General features: G+C 43.3%; 1 protein-coding gene and 1 pseudogene across 1 annotated transcript in view; one reads left to right on the top strand and one right to left on the bottom strand.

Moving 5' to 3' along the window:
- The window catches only part of gpr107 (G protein-coupled receptor 107), a 100,027-nt gene that overhangs the window by 45,078 nt on the left and 28,863 nt on the right, over positions 1 to 26,086 (top strand). The window contains exons 15-16 of the mRNA XM_080211817.1: positions 22,565 to 22,614; positions 24,664 to 24,747. Coding sequence (XP_080067943.1) covers positions 22,565 to 22,614; positions 24,664 to 24,747 — 134 coding nt within the window. The remainder of the gene's footprint in view (positions 1 to 22,564; positions 22,615 to 24,663; positions 24,748 to 26,086) is intronic.
- On the bottom strand, positions 14,723 to 15,921 carry LOC145358139 (STE20-related kinase adapter protein beta pseudogene; annotated as a pseudogene).

The raw sequence follows: 26,086 nt of genomic DNA, 5'->3' as shown, positions 1-26,086 counted from the left end.
AAGTTTATGGAGTTGTGAACATTACACCAGTATAAACATAATAGACGGTGGTACAGTGGTTAGCACTGCTGCCTTACAGTGCCAGGAGCCTGGGTTTGATTCCCGGCTCGGACCTCTGCCTGTGCAGAGTTTGCACATCCTCCCATTGTCTGGGTGGGTTTCCTCCAGGTGCTCTAGTTTCCTCCCACAGTCTGGAAGACATGTTGATTAGGTGCATTGACTTGAACAAGCGCTGATCTGGCAACTAGGGGAATTTCACAGTAACTTCATTGCAGTGTTAATGTAAGCCTTACTTGTGACATTAATAAATAAACTTTAAACTTTAGATGGTCAGAGTAACCTTTTTTTACTGTAAATACTTTGTACTTCGAAAACTGCTCTATATAAGTAAGTACATTTCAGAAATTTGAGTGTTATAACTATAACATTTTACAGGAAATTGCTTTACCATTGAATTCTGTCCAAGTATAAAAATACTTCATCATGCACGCAAAGTCTTTCAAAAAATACTATTCCTTTCTCAAAGTAACAAAACTGGTGCAGAGTGGACAGGGCAAGCCCTGAACCCATCTTCTTGCTTTCTCCAAAAACCAATTCACATTCAAATGAATCTAATTCCTGGGTCCCACAAAAGAGACATTAGATCCAAGCTGGCAAGAACAGGCATTACACCTGATCCTATGCGTGATTGTAGCCAAAAGGTGCACTCAAAGCTGGCAATTTGCAACTGGCAGACATCACACACCCAACCAAAGAAATTAGTTAAACATCTTCTGACTCGCCTTGTTTGTTCCACATGCGCAAATGTACAATTAAAACAAATATCTGTCAAGTAAATTACCAAAAACAGTTCGCTGTCCGTTCTTAAAAAATAAATTTAAAATCTTTTCTTCTCAAAAAGACTTCTTGCTGGGGTCTGTGTTGTTAATTTAGCTGCATTTCTAGAACTTCTGTTATGCAAATGAGCCTCCACTAATTAATGAAATGTGCTACTTGCGTCATTATCATGGTGTGCATTTATTAATTATCCAGCTGAATTACACAGCTGTTTAATTAATTTGATTAGTTGGCTTTGTGATGTTTGCCTGCTGTAAGTTGTACTGAAACTCAGCAGCCAATTTTCATACAGCAAGGTCCCACAAACAGCTCAGAGAAAAGATCATGTGCTCTATTTTCCCCATTTTTAAAACAAAAAGCAACAAAGTATTTTCAGTTTATATGTAAAAGTTTGCATTACTTTTAAAATTCCGCCTACTCCATATCTCCTGCCGACAAGCATCACCTAATCTACCTCCCACATGTTCCCTCTGTATCTTGCTTTTGTAGGCAGCTTATTGGGATATCTATTAATAAGTTAGTACGTTGTTCTTTGCACTGCATAATGCCTTTGTTATACAACCATGTATTGTCTGAATTACTGTGAGCAATTCCTCTGGAGATTTGGTGGCACAGTGGTTAGCACTGCTGCTTCACAGTGCCAAGGACCCGGGTTCAATTCCAACCTCAGGTGACAATCTGTGTAGAGTTTGCACAATCATCCTGTGTCTGCGTGGTTTCCTCCTATAGTCCAAAGATGTGCGGGTTAGGTTGATTTCCCATGGTAAATTGCCCCTTAGTGTCAGGGAGATTAGCAAGGTAAATACATGCGGTTACGGGAAAAGTACCTGAGTAGGATTGTTGTCAATGCAGTCTTGATGGGCTGGATGGCCTCCTCATGCACTGCAGGGAATTCTATTCTGTGATCTGCTCGTTTTATAATTAATACTGAATTCATAGCAGCACATCATGTTGAATATTATGCTAACATGCTTTCAGGTAAATCTCTGTCAGCAATTCTCCAAGCACCATGGGTTTCAAATCTTGACTGCAGTGTGGTAGAAAGATTGAGGAGGAAAACTTGAAACACAGGATACTTGGTTTGCTTTTACAATGCCTGGGTACCTATTTTCAGGCTTCCCTCTCATTCAGGGGTGGTGTGCAGAGGGGACTTTCTGAGGAAATGGAGAGTAATCTGACTTTGTCTTCACTACTTGACTCTTCCTCTGCCTTCATGAACAGCTAATTAATAATGTCATTCTAGGCTAGGTTGTCCAGAGTGGCTGATACTTGTATTTTCCTCCTGTGTGTGTAGAATTATCAAACCTCTGCAAAGCTCATCTGTTTTGAAAACTCACCATGCAGAAAATCATCAGCTTCTTCCCTGAGCAGCTTGTCAGACTTGACTGTTAGACATCCCTATGTTGTAGGCTCCCATGACAGGAGCCTGCCAATCATTGTGGGATTTGCACTTCATCCTGTCTCTTCCATGCACTATGGGATTTTTAGTAGAAATGCAAATTGTGCAAAAGTGGATGCCAGCCCCATGGAGCTTGGTCAAGGTCCAGTAACCGATCCTGGAACACATTGCAGAACATGGGAAGCTGGTTGCCTTTTATTCTTTTTTGGAATGTGAGTGTATCTGGCAAAGTGGGCCTTTATCACCCATCCCAAATTGCCCTCGAGGCTTGTGGTGAGCTGCCTTCTTGAACTGTTAGTCAAGGAAAACATCACAGTAGTGCAGAGGGAGGGCGATATGGAAGAGATAGGGATTGAGTCTCTGTGGGTGGAGTTGAGGAATAAAAAGGGAGAGATCACACTGCTAGGGGTGTACTATAGGCCACCCAACAGCCCAAAGTCAGTGGAGGAGGGAATTTGCAGGGGCATTTTGGACAGGTGCAGGAAGAATAGAGTGGTTGTAGTGGGTGATTTTAATTTTCCCGGAGTGAATTGGAGGGGGCCTAGAGCTGGGGGTACGGAGGGAGAGGAGTTTGTGAAATGTGTTATGGAAGGGTCGCTAGAACAGTATGTAACTTGCCCGACTAGGGGAGGGGCTATACTGGATTTAGTGTTGGGAAACGAGCCAGGGCAGGTGGGTGAGGAAGAGGTAGGCGAACATGTGGCGAACAGTGACCACAAGTCCGTCTACTTTAGGATAAAAATGGAAAGGGACAAGTGCTGTCCAAGCGGGAGTGTGCTGAATTGGGGAAAGGCGAGCTATGGCAGGATTAGGAGGGAGCTGCAGCAAACTGACTGGGAGGGACTGTTAGCTGGCAAGTCCACGGTTGGCAAGTGGGAGGCTTTTAAGAACATAAGAACATAAGAAATAGGAGCAGGAGTAGGCCATCTGGCCCTTCGAGCCTGCCCCGCCATTCAATAAGATCATGGCTGATCTGTCGTGGCTCAGTTCCACTTTCCCGCCCTCTCCCCATAACCCTTAATCCCCTCTCTTATCAAAAACCCATCAACCCGCTTCTTAAAAATATTTAGCGAGGCAGCCTCCACCACTTCAACGGGCAGAGAATTCCAGAGATTCACCACCCTTTGAGTGAAGAAGTTCCTCCTCAACTCCGTTCTGAACCGCCCCCCCTTTATCTTGAGGCTGTGCCCCCTAGTCCTACTGTCTTTTTTGAGCGGGAAGAGTCTTTCCACCTCTATCCTATCCATCCCATTCATCATCTTATACGTCTCAATGAGATCTCCCCTCATTCTTCTAAACTCTAACGAGTACAAGCCTAGTTTATTCAGCCTCTCCTCATAGCTCAACCCCCTCAACTCCGGTATCAGCCTAGTAAACCTCCTCTGCACTCCCTCCAAGGCCAAAATATCCTTGCGCAGGTGCGGCGCCCAAAACTGCACACAGTACTCCAGCTGCGGCCTCACCAATGCCCTATACAGCTGCAGCAAGACCTCCCTACTTTTATATTCAATCCCCCTCGCTATGAAGGCCAGCATCCCATTCGCCTTCCTGAACACCTGCTGCACCTGCAGGCTGGGTTTTTGCGACTCATGCACAAGGACCCCGAGGTCCCTCTGCACCGTCGCCTGCTGCAGTTTTTCGCCACGTAAGTAATAGTCCTTCCTACCATTCTTCCTACCAAAGTGGACCACCTCACACTTGCCAACATTAAATTCCATTTGCCATTTCCTGGCCCATTCGCCCAGCCTATCTAGATCCTTCTGCAGACTCTCCACACCCTCCGCACAATTTGCCTTTCCCCCAATCTTGGTGTCATCAGCAAATTTCGACACCCTACACTCGGTTCCCTCCTCCAGATCATCTATATAAATGGTAAATAGCTGAGGCCCCAGCACCGACCCCTGGGGCACCCCACTAGTCACCAACCGCCAATCCGAATAGCACCCATTGACCCCCACTCTCTGCCTCCTATTTGACAACCAATCCTCTATCCACGCTAACACCCTACCCCCAACTCCATGTCCTCTGACCTTCTGCAGTAACCTCTTGTGAGGTACCTTATCAAACGCCTTCTGAAAATCCAGAAAGACTACATCCACCGGCTCTCCTCTATCCACCGCCCTAGACACATCCTCATAGAACTCCAGTAAATTTGTCAGACACGACTTCCCTTTAATGAAACCGTGTTGCGTCTGCCCTATCAAGCAATTCCCTTCAAGATGCCTCGCAATTTCCTCCTTAATGACGGATTCTAACATTTTACCTACCACAGACGTTAAACTAACCGGCCTGTAATTCCCCGCCTTTTGCCTGGCACCCTTCTTAAACAACGGCGTAACATTAGCCGTTTTCCAATCCTCCGGCACTTCCCCGGAATCCAGCGACGTCTGGAAAATAACCACCAAGGCATCCACTATCACCTCCGCCATTTCTTTCAGAACCCTCGGATGCATTCCATCCGGTCCTGGGGACTTGTCCACAATCAGCCCCTCCAGTCTGTCGCGCACCACCTCTCTAGTAACAGTAATGTCATTAAGACCCTCCAGTCCTACCACCTTTCCATCGCTAACACCCGGCAAATTATTCACGTCCTCCTCCGTGAAGACAGAAACAAAAAAGTTATTCAAGACCTTAGCCATATCCCCATCCCCTACCACTAGGTCCCCTTTCTCATCCGCTAAGGGACCAACGTTCACCCTAGCCAGCCTCTTCCTTTTTATATATTTATAAAAACTCTTGCTATCCTTTTTTATATTAAGTGCTAGCCCAGCTTCATAGCTTCTTCTACCCTCCTTTATCAACTTTTTTGTCAATCTTTGTTGACATTTAAACCTTTCCCAATCCTCTTCTCGCCCACTGCTCTTAGCTACTCTAAATTCCTCCGCTTTTAATTTAACACTTTCCTTCACCTCCTTCGTTATCCACGGCTTATTCCCTCTCTTCCTACTGTCCTTTTTAACCATCGGAATAAATTTCTGCTGAGCACCAAGAAAGATCTCCTTAAAGATCCTCCACTGCTCCTCAGCAGACCTACCTTCCAACGCGCTCCCCCAGTCCACATTCGCCAATTCTTCTCTCATCCTACCATACTCCCCTCTATTCAAACAAAGGACACGTGTCCGGGAACCCACTTTCTCCTCCTCCATCTGCAACAGAAACTCCACCATACAATGATCACTCTCTCCAAGAGGATCCTTCACCTCAAGGTCCCTAATTCTACCCGCCTCATTACATAGCACCAGATCCAAGATAGCTCGCTCCCTCGTCGGCTCCAACACACACTGTTCCAGGAAACTATCCCGGCAGCATTCCAAGAACTCCTCCTCGAGCCCACCTCGTCCAACATGGGTCGACCAATCAATATGCAGATTGAAATCCCCCATAACTACTGCCGTCCCATTCCTGCACGCCGCACTTATTTGCGCGTTAACAGCCCGCCCCACCTCCAGATCATTATTCGGGGGCCTATAGACGACACCCACCAGCGTCTTCCTCCCTTTGCTGTTCCTAATCTCCACCCACAACGATTCCACTTTCTGCTCTTTGGCTCCGATATCATCCCTTGCTACCACCTTGATGCTGTCCTTAATCAGCAGAGCTACGCCACCCCCTCTTTCCTCCTGCCTATCCTTCCTAAACACTTGATAGCCCTGTACATTCATCTCCCAGTCCCTGTCACCTTGCAGCCACGTCTCTGTAATGGCCACCAGATCGTATCCATTTGTGTCGATCTGCACCACCAGCTCATCCACTTTATTCCGAATGCTTCGTGCATTCAGATAAAGCGCTTTCATCCCAGCCTTCTTCTGGACCCTATTTGCCGTAACGCCACCACTTGGGACATCCTCAGCCTCTTCCCTTACCTGTACCCTATCCTTAACTGTAGACCTCCTAACATCACCTACCCTCGCACCCTCCCCCCCCCTAATTAGTTTAAAGCCCTGTCTACAGTCCTCTTTACTCGATTCGCCAGCACTCTGGTCCCAGCACGATTCAGACCAACCCCATCCCGCCCGAACAAGTCCCACCTACCCCAATACTGGTGCCAATGCCCCATAAATTCGATCCCATTCCTCCCACACCAATCTCTGAGCCACCCATTCACTTCCTTTATCCTGTCAACCCTACGCCCGTCTGCACTCGGTTCAGGCAGTAGCCCAGAGAAGACCACCTTGTCGGTTCTACTTTTTAATTCCATTCCCAGCTTCTCATACTCCCTCCCCAGATCCTCAGTCCGCACTTTGCCTACGTCGCTGGCACCCACATGTACCACCACAACCGGGTTCTCACCCTCCCACTCCAGATTCCTCTGCAGCCCAGCTGCGACATCCTGTACCCGAGCACCAGGCAGACAACACACCCTTCTGTGCACTTTGTCATTGTGACAAAGGACAGTGTCAATACCCTTCACCCCACTATCTCCAATCACTACTACGTTCCTTTTCCCCTTCTCTTTGCCTATGTCCTGCTGCATCACTGTACCGTGTGCAGTTTGCTCACCAACCTCACCTGCCTCGTCCTCTTCCAGACTGGAAGCAAGAACCTCAAACCTGTTATGCAGATTAAGAGGCTGAGGCCTCCGCTCCTCACCCCCCTTCCTCCTCCCAGCAGCCCCCTTTTGTTCCTGACCCTTAGATTTAGCCAGTCTAGGGGGGGTGGATGTCACTTGCACCCCACTGACAATGACACCCTCTCTCCCCCTGATGAGCCTCAGTGTCTGTAGCTCAGAGGCCAGCTCATCCACCTTGAGCTGGAGCTCCTCCAGCAACCTGCACTTACTGCAGACATGGCCACTGGGAAGGACCCTGGGGTCCACCAGTTCCCACATCATACAGGAACCGCACATCACATGCCCCTCCATTATTCAATATAGTTTGTTGTGGGAAAAAAAATTTTTTCCTTGTTTTTTGCTGTAGTAGTTTTGAAAAAAAAAATTTTTTTTTTCCTTGTTCTTTCCACCTGGCCTTTTTTCCTTCAAGCCCTTTTTGATATTAAGCCCTAATAGCTCACTCTGCTTCCCTCTCACTCCACTGCCCGCTCCAATGCTGCCCACTGTCTACACCAGGCCTCCTTTTAAACTTGGCGCTGATTTAAAGCTGATGGGCCACAACTGCCTGATAATCACTCCCTCACAATTCTTAAAGCAGTAAATACAATAAGTAAATGCTTTAAACAGTTCTACAAAGAACAAAGTGCTTTAAACTTATTTTAAACTGGTTTTTAACAGGTAAAGTCTTAGCTTTCTCTCTGATGCTCCTTCCTCGTCTGCAAAAATGAAATGGTTGCAGGGGAGGTTTGTTCCGGTTAAGCGAAAGGATGGGAAAGGTAGGATTAGAGAGCCGTGGATTACGGGGGATATTGAAGACTTGGTCAGGAAGAAGAGGGAGGCGTATGTTAGGTCAAAACAAATGGGTACGGAGTGTGCGCTGGAGGAATATAGAGAGAGTAGGAGGGAGCTAAAAAGGGGAATTAGAAGGGCGAAGAGAGGGCATGAGATGGCTTTGGCCGGTAGGATTAAGGATAATCCTAAGGCATTTTATTCCTATATTAGAGGCAAGAGAGTAGTTAGAGGGAAAATTGGTCCTCTTAGGGACAAGAGTGGAGAGTTGTGTATTGAGTCGGAGGGAATGGGGGAGCTCCTGAATGAATGCTTTGCGTCGGTATTCACGAAGGAGAGGGGTTCGGAATCGTGCGGTCTCTTGGAGGGAGCGGAGGTTCAGTTGCAGGATATAGTTATTACGAGAGAGGAAGTACTAGGGCTTTTAGGTAGCGTAAGGACGGATAAAGCTCCGGGGCCTGATGGTATTTATCCCAGGCTGCTTAGGGAGGTGAAAGATGAAATTGCTGGGCCTCTGGCGCACATCTTTGTCTCTTCTTTGGACACAGGTGAGGTCCCAGAAGACTGGAGGGTAGCAAATGTGGTCCCGTTGTTCAAAAAAGGTAGTAGGGATAACCCTGGGAATTATAGGCCGGTGAGTTTGACGTCGGTGGTAGGGAAGTTAATGGAAAAAATACTTAGGGGTAGGATGTATGAGCATTTGGAGCGTTGCGATCTGATTAGGGATACGCAACATGGCTTTGTTAGAGGGAGGTCTTGCCTTACGAATCTGGTGGAATTCTTTGAGGAGGTGACAAAAACGGTTGACGATGGGAGAGCCGTTGATGTCATCTATATGGATTTCAGTAAGGCGTTTGACAAAGTCCCTCACGGTAGGCTGGTAGAAAAGGTTAAGGCGCATGGGATACGAGGCCAGGTAGCTAGGTGGATTGAGAACTGGTTGGGAAATAGGAGACAGGGTAGTTGTGGAGGGTACCTTGTCGGGCTGGAGGCCAGTGACCAGTGGTGTGCCGCAGGGCTCGGTACTGGGACCTCTCCTCTTTGTAGTCTACATAAATGACTTAGAAGAGGGAGTAGGTGGTGTGATCAGCAAGTTTGCTGATGACACCAAGATGGCAGGGTTGGCGGGTACAGAACTGGATTGTCAGGTGGTACAACAGGATATAGATAGGTTGGTGCAGTGGGCAGATAGGTGGCAGATGGCATTTAATCCTGACAAATGCGAGGTGATGCATTTTGGAAGGAATAATGCAGAGAGGAGCTATGTGATAAAAGGTAAGCCGATTAGGAGTATAGACGTACAGAGGGACCTGGGAGTGCAGGTTCACAAATCCATGAAGGTTGCGTCACAAGTGGAGAACATTGTTAGGAAGGCTTATGGGATGTTAGCCTTTATAGGAAGGGGCATAGAGTATAAAAGCTGCCGTCTAATGCTTCAGTTATACAGAACGTTGGTTAGACCGCATTTGGAGTACTGCGTCCAGTTCTGGTCACCTTATTACCGGAAGGACGTGGAGTCTCTGGAAAGGGTGCAGAGGAGGTTTACCAGGATGTTGCCTGGCATGGGGGGACTGGGTTACGAGGAGAGATTGAAGAGACTGGGGCTATTCTCCTTGGAAAGACGGAGATTGAGAGGGGACATGATAGAGGTATATAAGATACTGAAGGGAATAGATAGAGTTAATAGTGAGAGACTGCTCCCTAGACTGGGTACGAACACGAGAGGTCATCACTTAAGGGTGAGGGGGGGGGGGAGGTATAATTTGGAGGTAAGAGGAAGGTTCTTTACGCAGAGAGTTGTGGGGGTCTGGAATGAGCTACCGAGTAGGATGGTGGAGGCAGGAACGTTGGACTCGTTTAAGATGCAGTTAGATAGGCACATGAGTGAAACGAGAATGGAGGGATATGGTAGGGGCTATTAAATAGGGTTAAACCTCGGGAGACACCGGAAGGGCAGGCTGTATGATTAATATTTTTTGTCTTTATTCCACAGGTGGAGGTCCACCTCGTGTCAAGCGAGGGGCATGCACACGGCGGGTCGTGCGTGGGCTGCTCTTGGAAGTCCAGGAGTGGCCTAGTACTTCATGTCGGTGTGTGTGCTTGATCCTGGACCGATAGACGGGCTCCACAACAGCTCAGTGACTAGCACTGCTGGCTGTGCAGATACATGGATTTGGGCCTGTGTCTGTGGGAGTTTGCGCATTCTCCCTGTGGTTGCGTGGGTTTCCTCCGGGCGCTCCGGTTTCCTCCCACACCCCAAAGATGTGCTCTTAGGCTAATTGGTTTCCACCAAATTGACACTATTTCTTCCCTGAATCTGACTGAGTAGGGTCCCATTCGTAGACATGCAGGGTAGAATAGGTGTAGGGCGATGCGGCGGCGCGGGCTCGTTGGGCCGAAGGGCCTGTTTCCCGTGCTGGGTTGTTCTTTGTTCTCTTTGTTCTTTGTTGCAGGTTATGTGATGTCGATACACCCACTGTGCTGTTAGGGGGAGAAAATTCCAAGATTTTGACGCAGCGACAGTTTAAAAAAAAACAGCAATAAAGTTCCAAGTCAGGCTGGTGTGGCTGGGGACCTTGTAGGTGGTGGTGTCCCCATGCATCAGATGCCCATGTCTTCGCTTCTAGGTTGTTGAGGAAGGGGCTGCCATCGTCTGATGTGAAACAACTCTTTGCCTATGAGTTGTTCTGGAGTCTGGAGAGAAAATTGTGACAATAGATAGATTTCATGGTAGCTTCAGGGAATCATAATCAAAAGCTGAGAATGTGTTTAAAAATGTTGCACAATTTCTAGTTGAGGGACAGGATTGTAAGCTGTAGAGTGTGGCAAGCAATCAACATCATTACTAGAAGTATTTTGAGATTTTTTGAACAATCTAATTGCTTGCTCTTCTGGTGGCTGTCTTGTGTTCATTGGTTGGATAGTAGCAAATGGAAAAAATTATGTCCGTGATTATGCCAATTTCATGCATATGTTTCCTAGATTGAAAAGGTTAAATGACTGCCTGTTCCTAAGGTAAATCTGCAATTGCTGCATCTCCTTTCTTGCACTATCGCTCAGTATTATATTGCAGATGGAATGTCTTTGTGGGGACAGCAGAGCCCTGTTAGAATTCCAGTCACTCCATCCTGCAGCTGCTGTGTTCTGCCTGAAAGGTGATCATTAGGTCTGAAGCAATTTGGCACGTGCCAAAGGCAGAGATCTTTTGCGCACCAGTCTTCCACTTAATAAAAGCAGCACTCAGTCACACTATAGCAGCCCACATAACCTGAAACTCTCCCAGACTGGCTGCTTTGTGATGAGATCTCATTCCTTCTGCTACCCAAGACATGATGCAAACCATGCATTTACTTTTTTGATTGCAGAAAGCCCTTTCTGGCTAAGCAGTTGGTTGATTGCATTATTGATGGAGAAAAGAGACACTCAATGATTTTAAAACCAAATTAAGTGCTTTGTTTTATTGCTTCTCTGCTCACTGCTCATTTCCACCCCCCAATCCACCCCATCCACCCCACCCCAATTTTTCTGGACACATTGTTGATTGCCAAGTATTGGAACCCTTCAGTCCCTCGCCCATGTGGCCATTCTTGTGTTTTGAGCCTGGATGCGACTTACTGCAGCTAAGTACATTCACATAAGTATTTCCACTGGGGTACGATTGCAGACCAGTCAAGGACCGAAAATTTATTTTCTGACTGGTTTTCTGACTAGTTGCTATTCCACAAAAGTTATCAAAAATAACCAAAAATGTGAAAATCCCATTTTGACTGTTCCCTTCCCAATTAAGTCTTGGTCACAGCTTCACCTTCAAAAAAGGGACATAACTGCCAAGACACTACCTCATCCCTTATGTTGTATTCTCACAGGACTGAGCACCAACAGTGTGAATCAGTATGAATCTGTAAACAGCACCACAGGTGATCAACTACTTCCTAAATAAATAACATACGCATCTCTCACATTCATCTTTATTTATTAGTGTCACAGGCAGGCTTACGTTAACACTGCAATAAAGTTATTATGAAAATCCCCTAATCACCACACCCTGGCACCTGTTCACATACAGTGAGGGAGAATTTAGCATGGCCATTGCACCTAACCAGCATGTCTTTCGCGCTGTGGGATGAAACTGGAGCACCCGGAGGAAACCCATGCAGACACAGAACATGCCGATTCCACACAGACAGTGGCCCAAGCTGGGAATCGAACCTGGGTCCCTGGTAATGTGAATCCACTGTGCGGATTGTTAACAATCATAGTATTGTGCCACGTATGCAACAATTAGACAGTATTGTTATTTCTCTCTCAAAATTTGCTCAAAGGCACCTTCTACTTTCATGGTATCTATTAGGCATTAGGATAGTGTATTGAAACCTGTGATTGTTCTTTTGAAGTGAGTTATATAACTGCTAGTTGTATTGAGCTAATTTATGTATCTTGTTTTAATGAACTAGCATTGTGCAGTTTTCAACTTGGTACTGTGGTGCAGGTTTGGAAGCAGATCTTGGATGGGGCAATGGTGTGGAAAGTTTGCAAACTGAATATTATGCCGAGTGGCTCCCAGGAACCCATGTTCGATATTGGAAAGTTAGACGTTAAAAAGGACAATTAGGTGGAACTTGTTTCCAATCAAAGGGTAAAAGAATTGATGCGATTAGAAATGTACTGAGCATGTTTAAATACTCTGAAGAGATAAGAATTTGAGGGACGCGACTGGATGGTGACTTGTCAGGTCAGGTGGAATTAACTATTGGAAAAAGGAAGGGGTGCCATCGCCACTATCTGTATCTTTAACTCTTTCAATGGAGTGAGGGGAAGCAAATCAAAGTTCAGCAAATGCAAAAGGAGCTGTATTGTATTGCCTGTGGTGTATTAGAATGGGAACAAAACAAGTTATATAAATTGTAATTAAGTCATAATGGCACCAAATGTTGTCCAACGGTAGGAAAGAGTGCAAGAATAGTTTAAACACAGAGCACTCTGTGAATGACCTTTGGGTAATTGGAGTCCTTGGTAGCTGCAGAAGTCATTGCAGATGGAATTTACATTTGCTGATTCAGTCGTGCAACTGAAGCATGAGTTTTTACTTTTATATAGAATTGTATTAAAATTGTCCAGGAGGCTGAGAATGACGGCATTGGCTTGTTTCTTCCACTAGCATTATAGACATTGCTGGATAGGCATTTGTGATCAGAGTAGTTGCAAGATAAACTGCATATCTCTGGGAAATCTCAAATATTGGAAGAAACTTGTAAAAAAAAATGTAAATTGGATTTTTATGACAGGAACACCAGGAATCCCTGTGCATTTTATATAGTTTTTAACTGTCTTGTCAATATTTGGATGCACAATAGTTAACCAGTGTTTGTTTTATCAGACCTCACATGCACAGATTATAGATACTCGGATTCTCCTCTGTTCTCTGCATCCTAATTTCTAAAAGATAATGTCGGCTGTTCAAAGAGAAGCAGTGCTGTTGTTGCAGAACTCATGTACACAAAGGGAAAACTAAATTCAGAAGGCTGATGTGTGCAGTTCTCTCCCCAGTCATTCCCTCAATCTAACCAGACATTAGTTGCTTCCCTGCCAAATAATAATGAAAATCGGATGTTGGGTTTCTCCAGGTCTCTTTGCACCATTGTACAGCTGATTATGGACTGACATTGGCAGAGGTCTGTAAACAAGTTACCTGCATGCAGTCTTGGCCAGAAATAGTACACAGCTCCATAGGACTGAGGGGAAGGAAAGGAGTCAGCCTCATAGAAAAAAATCTTAACTTTTTTTTCCTGCCAGAAGCAGGCTTCTTCAACTTAAAGTTTATTTATTAGTCACAAGTAGTCTTACGTTAACACTGTAATGAAGTTACTGTGAAAATCCCCCTAGTCGCCACAATCCAGGGCCTGTTCAGGTACATTGAGGAAGAATTTAGTATGGCCAGTGCACCTAATCAGCACATCTTTTGGACTGTGAGAGGAAATCAGACCCTGAAGTAATGCATACAGACACAGGGAGAGCATGCAGACTTGACACATACAGCGACCCAAGCAGGGAATTGAACCTCGTCCTTGGTGCTGTGAGGCAGCAGTGCTATTCACTGTGCCATCGTGCTGCCCTTGTAGCTTCCTGCTTATCCCTTCCCCGATGCTTTGTGTATTAATATATGATGTGGAGGTGCCAGCACAATAAGAAGTCTCTCAACTCCAGGTGATGAAGAGGTAGTTCTCTGAAAGCTTGTAGGTTGTGCTACCAAATAAACCTGTTGGACTTTAACTTGGTGTTGGGACTTCTTACTGTATTAATATAGACACTGTTCCCAGACATTGTTGGCAAACGTCTGGGAATGGATTAAATGAATCCCCTTCTATCAGCTAGTTGAGCCTTATCTTCTGAAATTCTGCCCCGCTACCTCTCCATGACACTACCTTTTTGCCCCCTTTAAGATCTCCTTAAAACCCCTCTCTTTAACCAAGCTTGTTCTGGCACATTCTTTGTGACTGCGTGTCAAATTATTTTTGGTAACACCTAACTGAAGGTACTGTGAAATTTTTACTGTAGGCATTGAAACTGTTGGCTGTGGAGAAGTGGCTGGTCTTTGCTTCAGGCATTCTGGAGAGAGAATCTGAATCCTTGTTGTTCTTCAGTGCACCATGAATCTTGATTTCAGAGTGCACCTTATGAAGTTGATCTTTCTCTACATTCTAGCTATGACTGTAACAATACATTCTGCACCCTCCCCTTTCCTTCTCTGTGAATGGTATGCTCTGTCTGTATAGCATGCAAGAAACATTACTTTTCACTGTTTACCAATTAATGTTTTTTTATGTGCTTGTCAGCCAGTTTCAAGGGAATAATTTAATATTGAAGTACAAAATGCACCACCTGAAATAAGTCCAATCTGATTGCAGGATCAATTTGGATTAAACTGTGTAAATGTCTGATCTATTTACAGCAGAGATGGAATCTGTAATACAGGTCAACAGTCCCAGACACAAGGCAACAATGACATGCCCAATGTGATGGTAGGCCACTTTCCATGCCTTCAGTCACCTTAATGGACAAACAACCTAAGTTGTTGCCATTCAAACTCATTTTGTTTGCTTTCTTTTATGTAAAGAAAGGGAAAAGTTGAAGGGAAAACAGAAGGAAAGTTAAAATTCCCAATCACTGTCTACTTCATGTAAGGCACTTATCGAATCATCTATCTGTGTTTGCGAGGTCCCTGTTTTGGCCTGAGAACCAAAAAGTGGCATCACTAGTTGAAGCAGATTAGTTAGAGTTTTTCTGGTCTGTTTTTTCACCTGCTTGAAGAAAGGGTGGGCCAACAACATGCCAGCTGACAGTCGATTGCTAGGCTCTCTCTGCAAACAGAACTCCACAAGCTATGAAAGACAAGAGAAAGTTCTTTTCATTGAGCTCTAGGGTCGTTCCTTTGTGTTTGTCCTTATCATATTGCAGGGGTCAACACTTTCTCCAATTCCAGAATCTACTCCAAACCAGTAATTATTCTTCATCAGTTTCTTTGTAGGGAAACTGAGGTGTCCCAGACACAATGAGCCTTTCAGCTTCTGGAGCAGCATCTGCGTAGGCCGCATATCCTGAAAGGAAACCTGGCCTCTGGCTAACTCGCACGCTGTGATTCCAAGGCTGTAGATTCAGACTTTGCATCATATCCATCTAAGTCCTGCTGGAGAACTTCAGGGCTCAGCCAAGGCAAAACAGAAGCACTCTACTCTGAAATCATACACAAGCTTTAATCTTTGTCCATTTGTGATCATATTGCAGAGACCATGCAGACCAGTGAGACAAATGTGCCCTTCCCCAGATATAAGAATGTGCTTCGGTCTAATACATCTGTGAATGCATCCCGTTTGATGAATATAATCCAATGCCTTCAAGACTCCATAAAAAATGTGTGCAATGAGACTTTCACTCATGCCTTGAGTAAAATACAGCTTTAACAGTCTGCTGGCAGAGCCATGAGCTGTGAATGCCGTAGTGACCCATAATGCCATTGTTGCCCTGTGCAAAAGCAGCTGTGTGGGGCAGGCTGTTCGGGTGCCGGAGAAGTGGCCATACAAGAAGCTCATTCTGTAGGGAGGCTAGGTTTTCTTCAGAACAGGTATCCACGTTAGTGTGTTTCACAACCACCATTTTACCTAGTTCTGATAACAGCTCATAGTGGCTGGCACTGATTAGCGAACATCATGTTAGCATCTCGCAGAGGGTTCTTCGAATACGCTGAAACCTTATCACTCAGATGCAGACCGTCTGTGCTGTCTACCTGGCTTCCCACATCGATTGATTCTACTTCTGTCCCGGAAAGGCAGGAACAGACCAGAAAAGGCATGGAAGCTCCTGATATACTGGGTTCCTCGCATGAGCACAACAAACTAAATGCAGTGCATCATTTGCAAAGGATGTTAACAATATCTAGGAAACAGCTTAGTACTTCTGCCTCTGAAGAACTTGGATTCTTGAAAATGAGCTACTTCCAACAGCCAAAGACACTGGTCTGAGATGGTGAGGGGGAAACTGACACTCACTCTTCTGGCACCTTCTCTTACCCATAACAACAAGAACAATTCAATTCAAATCAAATCACTGTGTTGGACTCTCGCACGCAGCTGCAAACCCACTATATACTTGGCTAAGGATGGGAAGACCTATCTCAATTCCTCCCAGCTGGCACAATTGTTTCAATTTCAGGAGCAGAGCTTTGAAGTTATAATTGCACCTTCAACTCGTAAAGCATCTGAGGTTGTGGAGGGGAAAAGAGGGTCCAACTTGAGTAGGAGGGAAATTAGTGGAGTTGATTGAAAAGGTGTATTTAAAGGAGACTATTGAGAAGTACAAAGAAAGGATTAGTAAAATTTCGTGCTGTGGCAATAAGTTAGCGAAATAAGAGCAAAGTTACAAAGAAAAGTTATTGTCATTGAGAAGCCAGGATGAAGGCCAAAGGCCCATTGTACAATGAGCCAAGGTTGAAAAAAGAATGAGGCAAATTAATTTGTATTTGCACAATACATAGCTTGTGTGTGTTTTTTTAAAGCCTGTAACGTTTTGTCAAGGGCCAACATCTGAAGCTTACTTGAACATCACCTCCCTGGACCCACCGCAGTGCAACCTTATATGCATTTTAACAGTACTAATTGTGCATATTTTACATCCAAAATGTGAAAAAGGTTGTGAATTTATTAGTTTCTGGTCTTTGTAATGTAGCTATGCTTCAGTGTTTATATATCTCCATGCCTGTGTCTATTTTAGTGTTTGCATCTTATTCAATAATTAAGCAGAGAGCTTACATGCCTCTGTCTGTTTCCTCAGCCAGTGACTCAACAATGATCTCCCCCTTCTAGTGTCTGCCTATTTACACGTGGTTTGTACATACTGTCTGGCTGTGTGCAGTGGCCACTGATACTGAGGAGACTGGATACCTTCTTGATAGATGCCGCCTTTCTGTTGAATCATTAATTGAAGCTTTGGCTTGAGGTTTATATTAAACATTCATAACCTTTCAGTTTAAAAAAGGGCATTGCTGATTTTGGCTTAGCATATATATTCAAACTTGCTGAATGAAAAACTTGAAATTTTAGCCCTCAACCATCAACAGAAGGGATTGGCACAATGTACCTTCTAGATGGGATTCAGAATACTTGCAAGCATGCAAACAATGAGTGAGGGGGTGGGGATAGTAAATCACAGCAGTGGCATTGAGGGCAATATTGGCAACTGCAAAGCAGCAAATACGACCAGAAACACACAGACTAAGGGTCCTAGTGGAGACTTGCAAAGAGCATGTGTGATCTCCAGGCAGAATGGGTAGCTTAGCTGCTGATCATTGGAATAAAAGCAAAAAAAAAGCACTGGAAACACTCAGCAGATCAAGCAGTTTCTGTGGAGAGAATTAACATTTCAGGTCAGGATTACTTTTCAGAATTTTCATCAGTTCTGAAATATTAACCTTCTTTCCCTTCACTGATGCTGCCTGACCAGTTGAGTATTTTTCAGCATTCTTTTGTTCTGATCTCCCACTTCCATAATATTTTGCTTTTGGTGTAGATCATAGGAAGATGCAGAATAGTAAGCTGTTCTATAATTTTGAAGTTCTGGGAAAGAATTGGAGTTTGATGTCAATTACTGCCTTCAGACATTGTGCTGTTGAGGCTTTTGACCAAATTGATCGATAGCAAATTGCTGAAGGGTCTACTTGAGACATGTGGTGTTGATTGTTGCATTGGCTTTACTCGTCGTAATATATAATTTTGTCTATTTTAAACTGACTTGTCAAAATGATGTAATGCAAGTGTGAAGGGAATGCACGAACTTTAGGCTGCAGCTAAGCAGCGGCAATGTCAGTCTGTTGGTTTTGATACATGATGAAAATTTCTCCTGATGGCTCAAACCAAAGTGATGGATTAGGATAAATATGCGAGCAAAGTTGTGTCTGTCCACAAAGAAAACCTTTCAGATTTTTCGAGCATTTTATACTGTTCTGAAATGTGGGATCTTGCTTGTTTTCCACATCTGCCCCAATGTTTAATTTATGATGAGCACTTGGAAGACAGAATAGGGAGGATGACCTCGATGCATGTCCTTCAGGCTGATTATCAGCAGACCGTGACAGCATCTTGGCTGTTGGAGAAAGGTGCCTGCTAAGATGTAGGGAAAACCATTTCCCAAATTAGTAAGAACATGAGGTGGCGCAGTGGGTGGGAGAGTAAGTTTTTTTTAATCCAGACTGAAAAGTCTGATTATACAGAAAAAATATATTCCGTTTCTAATTTAGATTTATTCATTAAGCAGTGAAAAATAAAAATCAGCGGGTGGCTCCATTCATGATTTCTATCCAGTGAGTCCTGGATGTATGTGAAGTTCAGATGAGAACACACTTGTGTTTGGGTTGAGGGCAGTGGACAGGTGGGGGTGAGGAAGTTCATAGCTAACATGCAATATTATATCTGGGCTTACAATCTATTACCACTTTGACCAGAATATTGCAGTGATAATGACAGCAAAACTGACAGCAACCTCCTGGAGTCTGCATATGTGCAGAATAACCTGAAATCCAGAAGTCACTGCCCATGGTTATATGTTCTCCCAGAGGGTATGCTGTTGAGGCAGTTCTGACTGCAGTCAATGAAAATCTGTTGATTTGCTGGGAACCTCTACCCTTAATCTTACTATAAAACCCTGGAAAAAGTCACATCAGGTTTAATGAGGTAAACTAGATTTTTATTGTCCACTAATTTTCTAACTACTGCTGAACACCCTCAGACCTGGAAAAGCTCATTTTACATTTGTGGAATGTCAAATTAAAGTTATTTATTAGTCACAAGAAAGGCTTAAATTAATACTGCAGTAAAGTTGCTGTGAAAATCCCCTAATTGCCACATTCCACGCCTGTTTGGGTCAATGCACCTAACCAGCACATCTTCAGACTGTGGGAGAAACTGGATCACCCAGAGGAAACCCACGCAGACACGAAGAGAACATGCAAACTCCACACAGTGACCCAAGCCAGGAATCGAACCCAGAGGCATGGCGCTGTGAAGTAGCAGTGCTAACCACTGTGCTACCTGCTTTCATAATATTGATTTTAAAAAAAAATTCCACTTGTTTAAAATACTTCTTCCTGTTTTTAAAGTTTTTTTAAATCTTGATTTTCGCTCTTGTCTTAATCCACTTCTAATCATTTCTTTCACTATCTGAAAATCTAAATTGCAAATCAAGAATATGAAGAGATTTTAACTTGTTTGCTTCATATTGCCTACCTACCCACTGATATCACTGCTGCTGCAGGTTGTGACACCCCCTTGACTTAGCACCAGATTTCAGCCGCCCATCTGCACCCATGCCACAGAGTTGGCTAGATCTTTGAGCTTTCTTCAGATCAGCAGTGAGCACCCTTGCTTTGCTGCTGACCATAAAGCCTGGACCATTCTGAGATGTGAACTCTATGTAAAGCAATTCAATTAGAATCACAGAATCCGACAGTGCAGAAGGAGGCCACTTGGCCCATCGAGTCTGCACTGACCACAATCCCACCCAGGACCTATCCCTATAACCCCATGCATTTACCCTGGCTCGTTCCCCTGACACTAAGGGGCAATTTAGCATGGCCAATCCACCTAACCTGCACATCTTTGGACAGATGTGCGGGTTAGGTGGACTAACTAGGGTAAATGCATGGGGTTAAATGGATAGGGTCTGACACCTGAGATAAATTTACTCAACTGGATTTAATGTCTAATTTAGTATGAAACTTTTCTAGTTGATTTTGCAGGAAATAGCAATTAATTTTTTTGTATAAAAAAAGAAGAGCTGTTTGCATTTTCTAGGGTTTGAGCAAGTTGGTGACAAGTGATATTCGGATCACTTTGCATGCAATGCCTGAAATGCTGTTGCTTTCGATGCTGATACCCTGCAGGAGGGAAATATATTCCAAGTGTATAACTAGTCAAGGGATTAAGTCATGTTTTTCTCAAATTAGAACTGGATTTTTGCTTTTGAGAAATATATTCACTGACAGAAATTGGATACTAGCCCAGACTTGCCAGGTGAAATGAATCAGATAGATTAGTTTGCTTCATCTCTTTCTCGGACGGTCTGCATTAAACCTAGCTGAGCAAACAATCAAGAAATATATTGGAAAATAAAGAATTTCCTGCTGTTTTTCTGCATTCCTCAATTAATATTAGCTGTATTGGAAACTCATCATTTCTCAGTTTCTGCAATTTGTGGTACTGAGAGTGGTTATAGGCCATGAGTACCATTTACTTTACAATTGCAAAGGAAAAATCATTCTTGGTCAGTGTAGATGCTGTGTTGAGTTCAAATCATAAGAGTTCTGGATTCAGGTGTCAAACAAATATTTTAAATATTTCATTATCATGATATTAATATTCAGACCCTGATTATATCATATTTATGAACTTCAGTTTGCAACAGGTAATGGCAGAATGTGGCATCTGTACTGCTGTCACTCGCATCTTACTGCTAGGCAAAGGGAATTTGATTTTATTTGATATTGTCAGATGTATTAGCATACAGTGAAAAGTATTGTTTCTTGCACTTTGTACTGACAAAACATACCGTTCGCAGAGTACATGGGGAGAAGGAAAGGAGACAGTGTAAAATTAGATGTATACACGGAAAGAAGAGCCTAGCAGGGCTTTAGGGAGCAGGCTAGTTTCCTTTCAAAGCTGACATAGGGATGATGGATCGAATGGCCACCTTTAGTGCTGTTACTCTAAAATAGTTTTCTGCTTGTTGTTTTTCTCTTGCTGTCCACGCTCATATATCCTGAAGCTGACAGCACATGCTGTGTGTAACTCTGCTGGCATCAACAAGCTTCTATACATAACTTGCATGTGAGCCTAAATAGTCAGCATTAAATGGGAGGAGGAGATTGAACTCCCACTTTGATTACAGCCAAGCCATGGCCAAGGAGCGAAGTCTGCTTGAGCTGTGGTGTCCAGGGGTATTGCCACAGAATAACAGTGAGTTTTAAATAAAAAATGAGGAGAAAGCTGCACAGATGCTGATGTGATAATATATGTGGTGCTCAAACTATCTCAGACATAGAATTGAAATCATCTGTATAACATGAAACATGGAAAAGAGAGTCTGAAGATGTCAGTATATTATTTCTTGGCAGAACTGAATGGGAGTTTTCAGTGCAAAAATTTCATGACAGCCTTCCTGTGGCTGGTCCCGAATGAACAGAATTGAGCATCCATTAATATTTAATGCTGGAACATTCTGTTTAAAAGTCTCTTATCTGTGGTTCACAGCTGCCAAGGGAATAGCTCAGCATGGATCTTCAGTCACAAACAATGTGAAGAGGCTAAGCACCTGCTGACTTGTAACCTACTAACCATTCTGTCAAAAAGCCACAACCAAGGTTTACCTAGCATAACACGCAACCAGAGATACACTGGCTGACAGACCATTTGCTTCTTTTCTTCTTCTGAATCCCTCACAGATGACTGGAGATACAGTATGCAGTTTATATGAGCTCTCGTCAACAGAGGCAGTCACATAACTAATAAACATGCTTCTGTTGCTTGAATCCTTATAGCCTTAACATTTGCATTGGTTAGGATATGGCTCAGAGGTTGTGTTACTGAATATTATAACTGCACCTGGTTCTTGTGTGATTAATACAGCTCTGAATGTTCCATTTTCATTCACCTCACTTCAGACTTGCTTGCTCTTCCATTATCACCCAGGGTTGGAATAAATACTCATTCCACCACAACCTACCCTAATTTATTCTTTCCCACAATTTTGCTCTCCTTAAAGCAAAGCAGATTAGTGGGAGATCTGAAAGCTGTATACAAGATTATGAAAAGATTAGGTGAAGTAGACGAAGGAAAACTGTTCTTGTTAGTTGATTGTACAAGGACTAGGAGACACAGGTTTCAAGTTTTGGGCAAGAGATACAGGCGGGATACGAGGAATAATTTTTTTTTGCAACAAGTGGTAGTGATCTGGAACAGTCTCCTTAAAAAGGCTATGGAAGCAGAGACAATTAGTGATTTCACAAGGAAGGTCAGTGGGCACTTGAGAAAAATAAACTTGCCGACCTTTGGGGATTGAGTGGGGGAATGAGACTGGCTGGATTGGAGAGTCAGCGTAGACTGGCCTCTTCCTGCCTATGTGACTTTACAACTTAAAAACTGTAGAACTCTTCACCTTCAGTCTTTCTTCCTGCTAGAATCTATAGGCTTTTAGAATCAAAGATGCAATACACTTTTTCCCCTATTTTGTTCAGTTTTAATGGTATCTTTTACTAAGGGTCTTGATTGCTTGTTAGGAAAGTAGTCACAACAGAATGGTGGCTGGCAAGGCAATCACCCATGACAATAGATGGACAAGAAAAACATAGTAAGATATTTCTCAAAATTGCTGGGACTTATCTCGCATTTTGATTTTCAGTTTAATTCCTATTCAGAACATATTTTTCTTCTTTCTTTGTTGTCTTACAGCTGCAGTTAACTTGGCAAAACTGAAGCTCTTCAGACACTATTATGTTATGGTAAGTTTTAGCTTATTCTGCTGGTATGATTGAAGGGAGGCAATGGTGCTGGGGTAAGCAGTCAAATAAAAAGCGCTGATACTATATCCCCTCCCATGGGTTAAGAGTTATGCTTGGACGGACCTGGAAAGACTCAGTATTTTTTCAGGTTGGCAGCCCAATTGACAAGTCTGACTGTTTGTCAGGTGAGGAAGGCTCCAGAAAAGACCACATTATGGAGAAATTTAGTTGAGGATGAGGTGATTGGGTGGCGCATGGTGGCAGAGTGATCAGGAAGCTGTCAGATCATGACTCTGGAATGTTCTGGGGTGGGGGGGTAGGGATTGAGTAGCTTGGGGAAAGATCTTGGAGGTTCGGGGTGTTTACTTGGTAGGTTGTTGTACCTGGTGGAAGCACTCTTGCTCCTCCTGATCGTAAGTGCAGCTGTAAAGGCACTAACCGTATAGATTTAGTCCTTCCCGTGCCTTTTATCTGGACTTCTTGAGGCCAGAGAAACCTAAATGATGGAACCAGAAATACAATACCTGTGAAAATAACACCTCTCAGCTATTTGACAGATATAAATGATTTACTCTCCTCCTCAGAGTAGTGGATTGGTCACCTATTCCTCATCCCATCTTGAGTGGGTTGGGTTCTTGTTTGAAATTTTTAACCATTCTTTACGTCTCTAGCTTTTTGTCTATCTTTCTCTTCCCATTTGAGTCAAATCCATCCATTTTGCACTCCCACCCAAGCATTTGTCCCAGAATGGTAGATTTCAGAATTGGACCAACTGTTTTGATCTATCCAAACTTCTTGTTTTGAGTCAGATAGTCGCATTCTCTTCCTCTTACTACCAGCTGTCGTAGTACAGACATGGTTATTATAAAGCAGTTGAATCCCCGTAGAGTTTGCTTGCAGGCTATCACTGAATCTTATAGTCTTTGGGATTCTGGTTGGACCCACCGAGCTGCTTTATTGTTGGATCTGTGATTGGTGTAACAGCACTGTTTGCCTCAACCCTTGGTTTAATATAAGTTTAGTAAGCACTGATGTTAAGTCTACTCTAATTTACTCATAGTGTAAAGCTCAGTATTAACAGACAAAACCTTGTGAGTGTGAACATCATACTCCTTCCATCGAAGTGTTAATGTCTACATGTTCGCTTTCTGTAAGCCTTCACCTGTTAAATAAATTCCAGAAAGAAGAGCATTGGTTTGTGTGTTTTAATAAGAACTTAAAAATTATTACTTGCGTTAGGAAGAGATCCAAGATGCACGGAAAATGAAAAATAAAACCTGTTCCAGTAGAGTGCATTGTTGCATCTCAGCTTAAAAGAATACATCAGAATATGGGTTAACAGCTCATCATTGATAATTTGTTTGAAAACTTGCACTTTTTTAATCTCCCAACTTTTTCCCTTCACTTGAAGATGTGACGTTATGATGGAAGTCTGTGGAGTATTTAGCCCATCAGCATCTCATTCAAGTAACCAACCTTAGTTCATGGATCACAAGAATAAGTTTAGGCAATGTACTCAACTATAAACATTACCATAACTTTCTCTCACTGACTACCCATATGGTCCTTTTCAGTTGGAGGCCACTAGGTAGTGATCAGACGCAGGAATCCTATTTGATTGTATTTCTACTTGGCCTACAGGTACTGTAGGCAATCCTAATTGCCTACTTGCCAGCCGAACTGAGAGCAGCTAGTCATAATTGAATTGAGTTCTGTTTAGAGTGTTCTTCCTTTTGAAGGAAACTGCAACTTTACTATAAACTAAGCACACTTTCACAGCTGTGACTCTAGTACCTAATTAAACTTTTAATGTTCTGAATCAAGATTGTGTGCATCAAATGTTATCATTGTTCTAAAATTATTGGTTCCAGAGAACCCTGTGACATTATCCTTTGCCATTCCTCCATTTTATCATCAATAACTCCACTAATTAGATTGAATACTAAATGGCATTTAAATGAGCAATGTAGGTTGAAATATACATTCATCCAGGTTTGCCTGTCATATTGCTGTTTTTTAAATGCTAATTTTGCTGCTTTTCTGTTTCAGATTGTGTGTTATATTTATTTTACACGCATCATAGCAATCCTGATCAAAATCATTGTGCCGTTCCAGTGGAAATGGCTCTATCAGGTAAGCAAACTCATCATTTGAGCTGACTCTTTCCAAAATAACGTTAATCCCCTTTTTCCCCCTCAAAACCTTTCTTATTGTATTCTTTATTGTGATGCAAGATTGGAGATGAATTAGCCATGAGGATATTTGCTATTGCTGTTCAGGTTCAATCAGTCAAGAGAAAATGGGCTCTTTTGCAATGTTGTACAGAATTTCTACTCAATAGGAAGGGGAAGGAGGTGATGACTTTTTGCAATTTGCTGCTTTATCAGAAGATGATTACAGGGCATTTGCCCAATTTTAGTTTATGCATTCAGAAAGAGCCTGAAAGGCAGCTGTTGTAACATGGTTATTTATTCAATGATTTCAAAGGCTTTTTGGCTTCACTAGTTCATGCATTCCAGGTGTTGAACATTGTGTAAACCAGTACATTCCTGATACCAGCATTAAATTGGCCGTTTTCAAATTTAAACCTGTCATTTTTTTTGTCCTACACTCTCTCTAATTATCCAGGTTCACCTTGCCCATACTGCCTAATCTCTCCTGTGACTCAACAAGATCATCTCTCAGGCAACTTTCTTTCAAGACGGCAAAGGCCAAGTTTGTCTTTCTTACTCAGACTTTGACACCAGGAGATTCATCTCTCAATTCCTTGCACTACTTCTAGATATCAAGTGCCCCCTCAGCATTTTATTGACAGAATTAGGCAGGGTATTCATGGTGCCTGACCAAAGCACTGTCAGTTTTGATAGACACGTATTTGATTGTATTCTACTATTCTGGTGATGTTGTTCAACATTCTGTTGACTCAGCTGATTGCTGTACACTGGGTGGACATGTTGAGTCCACAATGATTTCGAGATCCCCTTCACCTTTTGCCTCGTTAATAGTTCATGCTGCTGATTGCCATTACAGATAGTTCTTGATTTTAGGATTTTATAAAGGATAAAAATGCACAGACACGGGGTTTGACTCGACCACAAGCTTGTTGTTTATTTAAAAACTTATAACACCCTAATAAAAAGATCTCTAAACTACTGTAAATGACATGACACTGCACAACACTTAATTGATGAGTCCACAATTTAACCTTGGCTTTCACTTCCACATTTGTTAGAAACCCTCTGTTGCAAAATTGCTGGCAAAACCCTGCATTTCTGCCCAAACCATCATCAGTTCAAAATCAAATTCCCCCCAGGATGTGGTTGTTACCCTTAAGTTACTTTGAAAACCCCAGTCCCAATACCTCTCAGATTTGACTAATAATTTAAAATCCTCCATGTGGTTGGCCCTTCCACTGTGATTTGTAGGTCTGCGAGCCAGGTTGACCATTTCTGACCCCGCTTCTTGACTGCAG

Source organism: Carcharhinus amblyrhynchos, chromosome 25, assembly GCF_965287045.1.
Source record: "Carcharhinus amblyrhynchos chromosome 25, sCarAmb.v2.hapA, whole genome shotgun sequence".
NCBI lineage: Eukaryota > Metazoa > Chordata > Chondrichthyes > Carcharhiniformes > Carcharhinidae > Carcharhinus > Carcharhinus amblyrhynchos.
Note: the sequence above shows the minus strand (reverse complement) of the source record. Positions and strands in the feature narration are given on the sequence as shown.